Source organism: Coenobita brevimanus, chromosome 64, assembly GCF_032717465.1.
Source record: "Coenobita brevimanus isolate Jiangsu-jjx chromosome 64, ASM3271746v2, whole genome shotgun sequence".
In the NCBI taxonomy this organism is placed as follows: Eukaryota; Metazoa; Arthropoda; class Malacostraca; order Decapoda; family Coenobitidae; genus Coenobita; species Coenobita brevimanus.
The window spans coordinates 33,477,675-33,489,842 of NC_137017.1; the positions used below are offsets into that span (position 1 = coordinate 33,477,675).

The 12,168-nt window shown below is 41.9% G+C and overlaps 1 protein-coding gene across 1 annotated transcript in view; it reads left to right on the forward strand.

Moving 5' to 3' along the window:
* Positions 1-12,168, forward strand: part of Dlg5 (MAGUK family member discs large 5) — a 409,368-nt gene that overhangs the window by 353,200 nt on the left and 44,000 nt on the right. The window contains exons 20-22 of the mRNA XM_080276235.1: positions 924-1,056; positions 5,274-5,409; positions 10,630-10,912. Of these exons, the coding sequence (XP_080132361.1) occupies positions 924-1,056; positions 5,274-5,409; positions 10,630-10,912 (552 nt within the window). The remainder of the gene's footprint in view (positions 1-923; positions 1,057-5,273; positions 5,410-10,629; positions 10,913-12,168) is intronic.

Sequence of the window (12,168 nt, forward strand, 5' to 3'; positions counted from 1 at the left end):
ATCTGTTTTTATGGGATAAGAGAGTAACAAGAGGACACGGAATGAAACTGAAGAAACCAAGCTGCTTGAAGGATATCAAGAAATATAGTTTCCTTATAGATGTATAGACCTGTGGAATAGCCTGGACAAAGAGATCATCCAGTCTAAAAACTTAAACGAATTTAAAGCTAAATTTGACTTACTGAGAAACAGCGATGGGAACCCACGAGCATAGCATACTTCTTGTGTATCTCAATTAGGTATATTGGGTAAATACATAAGTATTTGGAACGACTTAGACAAAAAGGTGGTGCAGGAGAAAAACATTTATGTGTGTAAAAGTAAACTAGATAAATGTGGATATGGAGACAGGACAACATGAGCATCGCTCAATTCCTGTATACTACAAATAGGTAAATACAAATAGGTAAATACACACACACACACACACACACACACACACACACACACACACACACACACACACTTGGTAAGCTGCTGTACTCACGCAGTTGCAAGCGCTGGTCCACTTGCCAACTGGTGGATGGGAGTTCGCGCCTCGCTCAGGTTGCGAAAAGTTTCACTGACAAAGTGGGTGGTTACTGTCCCCCTTGAGCAAGGGGATGGGTGTGTGCGTGTGTGAAGGTCACAGCCTTGCCCTTAGATCGGACTATATGAGCTCTCAGCTCCCTTCCGGGAGGGTAAAAAGCTGAGATCACGACCATCAAGTGATCCTGACCGACCCGGTGAATTACACACACATGCACACTTACTTACTTTCAGATCTAATTTGCCAACAGATTCATGTGTCATCCAACCTGATCTTTCATTTCATATTTATGATATGGTAACTATAGTGTTTCTTATTTTGTATGGTGAAAATGTGTTCTTTCTTTTTAAAAAAATCAATAATAATAATACTGTATTTCTTTAATTTTCAACAGACCCCCAAATCCTGGAGACCTAAGAAGTATACACATTGAGAAGTCTTCTGAACCTTTAGGGATTCAAATTCGTTGCCTAGAAAATGGAGGAGTATACGTATCGTCTGTGACAATCAACTCCCTAGCATCACAGGTGAGAGTGGTGACAGTATTTATCTGTTTTTAGATGGTGAATCATTGTCTTAAGGAGGAAAAACAGTAGTTTTTATTCAAAACTCTTTGGATATACTGTGAAGAGCAGGCTCTCAGCCATCTGACACAACCTAGGCATTTTAAATGGTGAAGGGAGGTATCATCTCAGATTCAGAGAGGAGGATAGGGTGCATTGCTTCTGCATTCTTACTGACCCTATCAGGTTTCTGGGCCAGGAAGATTATATTTGTGCTAGGGTCAGCCACTCTTGTGCTGACCCATATCCTTCCCGTTATATTTTTCTTGGATTGCTCTGTTTAAATAGTCTTTTCACGATAGAATGTTGGTTTTGGTGTCATTTTAAAGCTGAATAGTTGTAATTTATCGTGGTATGTTCAAAAGGAAAAACAAAGAAAATGAAAAGCCAAACTGACGAGTTGAATTTGATTCCAAGGGTCTCCCAGGATAATTTTAGTTTTTTTTTTTTTTTTTAATTGTATGATGTTGTTCTCTGTATTATTGCAGTTTTACAGTGATGCAAGAAAATTAAGACAAAATACGATAATTCATTTTAAAAATTATGATGTGCAGGCATTTCTTTCCTTCACTCTTTCCTCTTTCTTCTCCCTACAGGTGACTTTACACCCAGTCTTCTTTCTTTCCTTCATTCCTTCATCTTCCATCTGCCTATGGGTAACTGTATGCTGAGTGACAAGCCAAATGGTTTCGGGTACACCAAGAAACCATTTACTACGCTGGATGGTAACCATATAACCCAAATTATGACGCCTGGTGGTTTATGAGTAATTAAGGGGCTCCAGTCGGATTGAGCCTGTGTAGGTTTACGTCCGAGGTGCGATTGGGGTGTATTGCTCGCGTAATGCCACTCAGGGATGAGTGAGGCTGGTCACTCTTATCTTAAATGTCAGGGCCAACTTGCCTAGCCCCAGGTTCTTACACTCCTCATGGGGCAACATAGGATTGGATGATGGATGGCAAACATACATACAGTATACAGCATGTATGTCTTCATTACCCTTCGTCTCCATCACTACACCATCCACCTTTTTCTTCTTTCCCTCCATGTGCTCAAAGGGATATCAGATAAAGTACTGCATACAGTATATATTGTGGAGATTGTCAGGTGTGAAAGGATTCAACTTGCTGGTGAGTCTCTTGAGTGTGTGGAAGAGTTTTGTTATTTGGGAGACATGTTATGTGCTGGAGGTGGGGCTGGAGTTAACTCTGTGGCTAGGGTGAGAAGTGGTTGGAAGAAGTTCAGGAAGCTGTTGCCTCTCCTGACGTTGAAAGGACTCTTCCTAAGGGGTCTTTGTATGCAGCATGTGTTAGGAGTGTGATGCTGTATGGTAGTGAGACCTGGGCAATAAAGGAAGATGATATTCGCAGGCTCAGATGTACAGAAATGACAATGATTAGTTGGATGTGCAGTGCTTCCCTGTGTGCAAGGCTTGGAGGGGCTGGGTTTACAATGGAAGAGTTGAGAGGTAGGATGGGACTGGAGTGTATTGGTGTTGTGATGAGGAGATGTAGATTGAGATGGTTTAGGCATGTGGAGAGGATGGGGGATGATAACTGGGTGCAGAAGGTGAGAAGTGTTAATACTGGGAGTGGGGTTACGAGGGGTAGACCGAGAAAGATGTGGAACGAGGTCATTAAGTGTGACCTCAGGTTTAAGGGACTGAACAGGGAGGCTGCCATAGATCGTGCAGCATGGAGAGCCGCCATTAGGTGACCAAGGCCGACACATGCAAGCATGTTGGAGCCTTGAAAAACGAAAATGAAAATGATGTTCCAGCATCTTTTGGCAGATTTTGCAAGGTGTGTGTGTTTCCCCACATTCATAGCTCATAGCTCCTGAGTCATTGATACAAATAATGTACAGGGATGCTTTCAGCCCTGGAGCAGATTGTTTTTTTTTAGTTTTACACAGAAATGGTCTTTGAAAATTATTACTTTCAGTGGGTGCTGTGTGCTTACCCCCTTGCACAGTTGCTGGCCTGTACTGGCTTACTAAGTAAGCAGTCACTGGTAGAGGTATTGCCCTGGGGAGGGACATGGTCATTAACAGTAAACAAAGTGGTTAATGTAAGGACATGATCATTTACTGTGCTGACTGGTAAAACTAGGTTCTTTACTTGAATCTCAAACTTTCCTTCAACCAGTGTTCACAGGCACTCTAATTGAGTAGGTCATTGCATGTCAGTTGGGTACCACGTGTGGGTATCATGTGCATATAACTTGGATTACGTCTGTAGGGAAGTGATGCTGTCTGCAATTGCTTTACATATTCATGCTTCTCCAGGTGCTAGGCTGCCAACAGTCTTTTTTGTAACAGCAGAGTTTTTTTTATCACTGACGATCAGTAAGATGACTCTAGGTAACAAGTTCATTGTTCACTGACTTTCATCAAAACCATCATCTCAAAACTACCTTTATACAAGTCCACTCAGTCTGTTGGCCAGTTACCATTGTCGACTTTTCCATTTGGGACTATTGAGTATCAGTTTTGCAAAGCTAACAAGATTCCCATGCAGTATCACCACGACACTAGTAACTGTCATGGCCAAGTGCCAGATGGTAGATCGTGGAACAACACTAGAGGCTTGTAAGAACCAGTTTTGCATCCTGCACTTCATGTACCACAACAGAGGGTGCTTTATTGCTGAAAGGTGTCTTTATTGTCAACTCCTTCTGCCTCAAGTGACCTTTGATAAGGAGCTTTAAGAATTCTTAAGTTCTTTTATTAACTGAATTCTTAACTCATAAGCTGTTATATATATCAGTAGATGACAAGGCTGTGACCACCATGTACCTCAATAAAGAAGAATTACAGCCATCTCCTGAGTTACATGATTTCTAGGCATCTGGGTTTGAGTTATGTGGTGCCCAAAATTGACACCAGTTTGACTTGGATTTTAACCCAAGTACACAGTCTGATATCAACCGAAAGATCTGATTGTCTTCAGTATTTGACAAAGTTTTGCCATGTTTCTCCAACATCTGTGTGAAATTAGATTTAAGGCATAGACCAGAGAGGCAACAAATGTTTATTGTCTGCAATAATAACAGTAAAATCACCCGTGTGTCAAACTAATGGGGGGGGGGGGATAAATCTATGAAGGCCTTGATATGAACTGGAGGGAGAGAGAGGAGGGGGGAGGGGGAAGGAGTGGCTAAAGCCATGAAGGCCTTAATATGAAGTGGAGAGAGAGAGAGAGAGAGAGAAAGAGGGTTGGAGGTGTGAAGGCCTTGATATGAAACAGAGGTCTGAATGTGGCAGCTGTGCGAGGAGCATTATTTCCCATGTTAACAATGGATATGAAAGCTTGCCCTGAAAATGGAAGGTCAGGAATAAGAACAGTGGAAAGTGGATTATTGAGAATTGTGTGTATGGAGTGCAGAGAGTGGACTGCATGAGGAATAATGTGATTCAGGAAAGATATGGGGTATGAAAGTCTGTGGACATTAGAGTTGAAGAGCATGCATAGATCGTATTGTCATGTGGAGAGAATGGGTGTGAATAGAATGCTGAGAAAGGTGTGAGATTGAAGGTGGGAGAAGGAATGGTAAGCTAAAGAGGTAGATAGGTATGGTAAGTAAGTGTGTGTGTGAAGTGAGGTATAGTGGTTGGTGGGACTAGGGAACTGACTGTGATTGAAGGTGATTGGAAGAATTTTGTATGGATGAGTTTATGAGAAGGGTTACACATTGCTGTTTTTACCTGGTAATATGACAGTCATCAGCTTCACTTTAGCTGATAAGTAATGTGAAGCAAGTAAATATAGATGTTTATTCATATGAGGTATTAGGATTTAAGGAAACTGAAATTGTGAGTGACTGAAAGCATGTCCCATTTAATAGGGCAGGCTTTTGGTAGTTCTACTTCTGTCAGGTTTTTTCCTTTGTCTGCCTAACCTTTGCCCATCCTTAGCTGGGAAAAGAGATGAGGGTGATGATGATGAAAGTGTGTGGAAAGAAATTGTAGGTCACAAAAGTCTAAAACAAGTTACTTCACTTTACATGTAAACAGTGTTTTGGAGCGTCGTGATTATGGGGATAGTGACATAATATTGGTACCATTTAGTTGCATTACCTCTGATCCCTCCATATATAATTTTACTGGATGTTTATTGTGTCACTGTTCTGCTCATTAGAGTATAGCACTGTTCTTAACTGATGTATATTTCTTTTGGCTAGGTTGGGTTACGTGTAGGTGACCAGTTGCTGGAAGTGTGTGGCATCAACATGAGATCAGCTACCAAACAGTCTGCTTCCATGGTTCTCTCTCAGTGTGGCACTTCTGTTACTATGCTGGTTCAGTACAACCCCGAAAGTGAGTACTGTATAATAATATAACCTATACCAGTGGCATACACTGGGGGAACACAAGAGCCACAATCCCCTCTCCATTGTGTAGAATTTTATACTGATTAAGAGACATACCTTGAGTAGCCTACAGAATAATTCTGTTGTTTCACTCATGAAAACGGTACTCCATTAGATGTCATACTTAACTGGTGCTGAACATGGCTCATGATAATGGATTTGCATGATAATGAATACACAGAACCTGTGGGATTTATCCTAATTGGTCCTAGGAGCAAAGGTGAAATAAGATGTAGCTGCCTGAGATTCTAACAAAGGTGTCTCAAGTTCAACCCTGTCCTGCAAGTTGGGTCCTTGTCAGTTCTTTCTTGCTCTCTACCCCTGGGGGTAGGGGGGTTTCAAGAATACTCCCCGTGTATCCCTGCTTGTCGTGCAAGGCGACTAAAAAGGTTGGTGGTGGGTTAGTGCCCCACCCCATAAAAAGAACTAACTAAACAAGCAAATAAAGTGCCTCGGAGCAGGACGGACCATACGTTGACGACTAAGGAATGGACAAAGGACATTCTTAGGGTGGGGACGTGGAATGTGAGAAGAATGAATGATAAAGTGAAAGATAGAGAGATTGTGCAGGTGTTTGAGGATGCAAGAGTGGATATGTGTGGATTGACTGAAACTAAATGGAGAGGTGAAAGGGTAAGAGAATGGGAATACGGTGTAGGAATATGTGCTAGAGTTAATGAGAATGAGAGAGCAAGAGAGGGAGTATGTCTGATGATAAACAAGAAGTGGAAGGAGAATATAAGAGAGTATGGAACAGTGAGTGCAAGGATTGTATGGGTAAGGATGAAAGTAGGTATACAAGCGTGGGCGATTGTGTGTGCATATGCGCCAACAGAGGACCGAGTGGCAAGAGTGAAAGATGAGTTTTGGGCAAGTGTACAAGCAAAAATATGGACAAGTTTGAGAGGAGTGAGAGAATGTTTTTGATTGGAGACATGAATGGCAAAGTTGGGAATGTATGAGTGGATGGAGTGGTTGGTCAGTGGGGTGTGCCAGCTGAAGTATATGGGAATGGTAGTGATTTGTTGGACATCTGTGCTGGTAAGGGGTTAGCTATAGCTAACACCTACTTTCGGCATAAGATGATCCACAGGTATACATGGACGGTTATGAGGAGAATGGATGGTGAACTTGTTGAACAAAAGGCAATGATAGACTATGTGTGTGTGAATGAGCGAATGAGAAGACAAGTGGTGGATGCAGGAGTGTGGAGAGGGTGGGGGAATGGAATCTCAGACCATCACTTAGTGATGGCCAAGGTAAGGCTGCAAAGAAATTGGTTGAAGAGACGACGGGGAAGACAGGAGGAAACGGCTCCTGTGAGAAGAGTGGAGAAATTGCAAGACTGAGAGAGAATTGCAGAGTATAAGAGCATAGTGGAAGAAAGATTGGGAAGGTATAAGTTAGAGCAGATTGAAGGGGTGGAAGACGTATGTAAGATATTCACAGAAGAGATAGGTGCAGCGTGTGAGTTGGTATGTGGAGTGAGGAGGAGATGCAGGGATGTGCAAGGGACAGCATGGTGGAATGATGAGATGAAACGAGCTGTGGAACAAAAGAAGAAGGCATATAGTGAATGGCTAGCGAACAGAGGTAAGGGAGAAGATGAGAGAGAGAGAAAAGAGAGGTACAATATATGTGAGCTGGAGAAGGGAGGTGAAGAGGTTGGTGAAGGAGAGTAAGAAGAGAGTGGATGAAGAATTTGGGAGGAATCTGAGTGTGAAATGGAGGGAGAGTAAGAAATTGTTTTGGAAGGAAGTAAAGAAAGTAAGGCAGTGTGAAAGGGGAAATAGTAGGGGAGTGAAAGATAGGAATAATAGGTTGTTGGTGGAGAAGAGAGAGAAATTGAGGAGATGGAAGGAGCACTTTGAGGATTGTTGAATGTAGAGAGTACTATCTATCCACATCAGCTGCTGGCAGTATCTGAAAGTAGCCATCTAATGCAAATCTGGGTGTGCTGGACCAAAACACCTGTTTTCAGGCAGAGAACAGCATAGGTGAGCACCTCTACCATCACTAGGCTTATTTTGACCACTTTTCAGGTCTGTTCATGGAAACAAATGAAAGTTGAAATAGTGGGCATTCTAGGTAACTTTGGCTCCCAGACCTCGTCAGATCAGGCACAGAAGCTGACAATGGCTCCAGCACTGAATGGGTTAACCTCTCATCCCCCACCATAAGCACTGTACTAAATCACATGCGGAAGTATTGGAAATGGCAGCAGGAACTGCATCCATGGCACTGGTGCAGGCATCTTGCTCCTGTGATGATGTGATAGAGAAAATGGAGCAGCTGCTAATGATATGACTATTTAACCAGAACACAGCCCATATTGCACTATCAGAGTCTTGTGCAAGAAATGGCATGTAGCATGTGGCACAAGGGCAAGGCTGAGCATGATGGTGTTAGTGGTGTGCATACAAGCCAGGGTGGTGAGGGAGCAAGGCTGTGTGGCGAAAGTGCAAGCCAACATGCAGCACCACTGGAGGCCTGTGTTATCCTACTCAGTGAGAATTTTGTGGCAGATGATGGCTGGTTTGCCCACTTTAAGAGGCGTGCAAGCATGCACAACGTTAAAATGCTTGGAGAGACAGCGAGTGTGGACACTGATGCAGCAAACCAGTAATGATGGACACACAACAACCACTTCACATCTGCCCTGATTCAATTAGTTGTACAGTTTGGTGAGTTTGATTAAATTAGGTTAGATGTTACGTCGTTCATTATATTAGGTTAATATTTAGGTTAGGTTAGATTACTCATCTTAAAGTTTGATTAGGTCAAGTTAAGTTAGGCAAGGCAAGGCTGTGGTTAAGGTTAGATGAGTAACAGTAAATTTGAGTGGATTTGAGCAAGTTTTATGAAGTTTAGCATCATCCTTGAGCATGCCTAGCCATCATCATTTCTTCACAAGATTTCATGTTGTTGTTTCTAGGCCATTTAGAAGGAAGGGTTGGGGTGGGTTACTGTATATTGTTTTGTTAGGTTAGGTTAGGTTAGATTACTATATTGTAAGTTAGGGTAGGTTTGGCAAGGTTATGGTTGTGGAAGGTAAGGCAGGTAATAAATTTATGCAGATTTGAACAAGTTTTATTGAGTCTGTAACACTATGCCTGAACATGCCTAGCCATCATAAAAGTTCATTGTAAGACCTAGTTTTTATTTGAGTATCAGTACTTTCCTAGGCTGTTTTGCAGGAGGAGTCATCATGATAGCCAAGGCAACACAAACTAAGGAAATACAAACTCAGAGCTGGTAAATGCAGGCACAGAGTGAAGCCTGGGTATACTTGTGCTCTGGTGAGCAGCAGTATGATCGGGCGGTCCTATAACAATACCACCACAAGTCACGTGGCCTCAAGTTGAACTGAAGTGTCCATGCTATTTATTTGTTTAGCACCAGTGTGAACTAAAGTTCTTATTTACTTTATTTATTTATTTATTTATTTTTTCCCCAGCCATCTGAATATGGGCATATTCCGAATATGGGGCATTCAGATACAAGGAAGTTTATTGTATATCAATCCATCTGTCATCTTAACCTTTTATCCCACTAACACATGGGATGGGAGGGTTTCAGGAGCAGGAGCAGGAAAGTAGAATAGCTGATGAACTGTGAATTAAACTGTCCAGTGAAGTGGGCCACATATCCATCTCTCATCTTTCGTGCTATCAATATCCTCAGCTTCACCCCACAGACTAAATGATTCACACAATATTGTGCTTTGTACTGTGTGGTAAGTAGAACCATTCTATTACTGCTTGGTATAAAAGGAGTGCAACCCTTGTCATGTACATCTCCATACATATTTCATCCATCTTATGATTTTTTTCTTCAGTTTTTTGCTTCCCCAGATTCTATACCACACCTATACACAGTTTCATGTGCAATTTTCATCCACTTTCTGGCCGTCAATTCTTCATCCTACCTTCAAACTCACTCATATATACTCTTTTCACCATCATACTCTCATCTAGTATTTTTAAGAATTCCATCTAAGTACACTCTCAGTTTACCATTGATCAACAGACTTCTTGTTTCATATCTGTTACAGGTTTATGCTTTTCATATCCTGTTCTTACCAGCTTATGTGCATTCTTTAAGTGTTCCATTTCTACTTCTCTCAAGTCTCAGTCTTATGCTAGTTCTGGTGATTCCTTGCAAAAGAGAACACAATTTTTTTTTTTTTTCTTATACTCCAAGAGGACGGACTACAGCCTTTTCTCCAAATTACTGTTCTATAATTGGCGTCTTTATCATCGTCCTGGTTTGATCCTTGAAGATGTGAATCAGAAGAGAATTTTCTGCTTTCTGTCCCACTAAAAGATATGAGGCAGCATGCAACACAAGTGCTTGGTAGTACGGTTGCCATATCCATTTCCCAAAATGAAGAGGAGGGTTACCTATCGTCCATTCTTAACCCATTTACAATACTGTACCATATAGTGATCCCTTGGTTATAGCACATTTGGTTATCACAGTTTTCGTCATCACTTCTAAATGAAAGTCTGCCCCCCTGGCATTATTGTGCATTTTTCAGCTCAAGAACATTGTTATCACGCACCTGAGCCGACAATAATCATGCAGTGTGTGTGGTATTTGATGGCTTTGAGGGATTTGAGGATGAAGCCCTACTTGAGGAGTTATTCCCAGGTGGTGGAGACCATTAACTCTCCACCCCTTAGCCTCAGAATCTTACCTCAAGCTCCTTTCAAGTCTCTCCAATTTTGTACCCAGTAACAGATTTAATATTCTTTATTGCACCATTTTCATCACATTCTATTAACCTAACCATGTCTGTGTGTGTTTCTGGCACTTACCATAACAGTATGCATGTATTTAGTGGGTCTAAACTGTCATAATAAGGAAAGGTGGGGTTTGAGCTTTGGGTGCCTGGGACCATTTAGAATTAATTCCATAGGCTCTGTGTATTCATTATCGTGAGAAATTTTTTATTGCACACCATATTTGGTACCAACTGTGTGTGATAACCAAGGGATCAGTGTAGTTGCGTTTTAAGAATGTGGGGAGTATATTGGTGTTATTCACATTCCATTTATTACCAGTCTTGGAAGTAGTTACCTTAATCCATGGCTGACTATAGACATACTGCTGCAATAGGAATGCTCAGGATCCTAAAACACTGATTAAGGCATATGTTGCACAGAATACCAGGAGGCTGAGGGATGGGAGGGAAGCAGTGGTGAGAGCAGTGTAGAGGGGTCGTGGTCAGGCACTCCAACACCCCGCAACTCACCCAAGCCAGCCCCATTGGATGTGCCCCGGGAAGAGGATGACCTGCCTCCATCATCCACCTCCACACTGCGCAGTCCACTTGATCTTAGAGACACTCTTGACCATTCACTCCCACCCTCTGCCCGCTCTACACTCACCCGACCTGAGATTGCACATGTCATGAGTTCACTGAAGAGACAAGAGACATTTTCTAGGTAAGTTTTCTTTCTTGTCCCTTTCTTTTCTGACATTAATTTTGAAGCTCAGGGCTTTAAGGCTACAAAGGGCTTTACGACATATTGTAAGGTAGGCCTAGCAGATATAGATATTACTGAAAATTAAATTTTGTAACACCTTGAAGCTGTTTTAAGTGGTCTACCCCTTGACATATTCCAGCATATGTGCAGGCCAACAAAAAGCTCCCGTGGTAAGACTTACATTCAAAGAATCTCTTCCAATATGCATTCTCTTTGGCCATCTCTCCCTCAGGGAAGGGCAAGTAGCTGATAATTCATATAACAAAGGACACAATTTCAGTGGTGCACATAACAAAATATACAGTCTTTATCAGCATCTGATTAAGTGCTAGCCAGCCAGATTGTCATCATCTTCAGTAGGAAGATGATGTTACTACATGCCCTTATAAAAAGGATGATATGCAGTAGGAAAGATCATTAATTGGGCTGCACAGCAGTTTGCAAACAAACAAGAGTATCACACAGACAGGTTACGACCATCAGTGATCAAAATCGTATTTTTAAAAAGTATATTAACATTGTTATTTCTTATTTGATCTGAAGATACAAAGAATAACTACTAATATCAGTTTGGTCTCGGCAAGAATGCCAGAATTGGCAATACAGGAAATTGTAAAATATCCAACATACATATAAGTTCAGGAATCTGTTACCTCTCGTGAAATTGAGAGGGCTCTCCCTCCATGCTAAGAGATCTTTGTATGTGACATGTGTTAGGAGTGTAATGCTGTGAAGTATTGAGACCTGGTCAGTAAAGGAAGAGGATATGCACAGGCTTAAATACACAGAAATGACAGTGAGTTTGTGGTTGTGCTGTGCATCCTTGAGTGCGAGGCCTGGGGGGGCTAGGTTTATGATGGAAGAGTTAAGAGGAAGGATAGAACTGGAGTGTATTAGTGTTATGATTAGGAGAGGTAGATTGAGATGGTTTGGGCATGTGGAGAGAATGGGGGATGATAATTGGGTGCAGAAAGTGAGACTTATTAACTCTGGGGGTAGAGTTGCGAGAGACAGATAAAAAAAGATCTGCCGCCAGAGATTGAGCATCATGACGAGTCACTGTTAGATGACCAAGGGCTATGCATACAAGGATGTTGGAGCCCTTATAAACGAAAGAAGCTGGGGTGCCAGAAGTTGCTTTACCGGCATGTAGTGACATAGTACTCCCCTAAGGGGGTCTAACCCCCTATAAAATCCTGATCCTGTTCTGTATA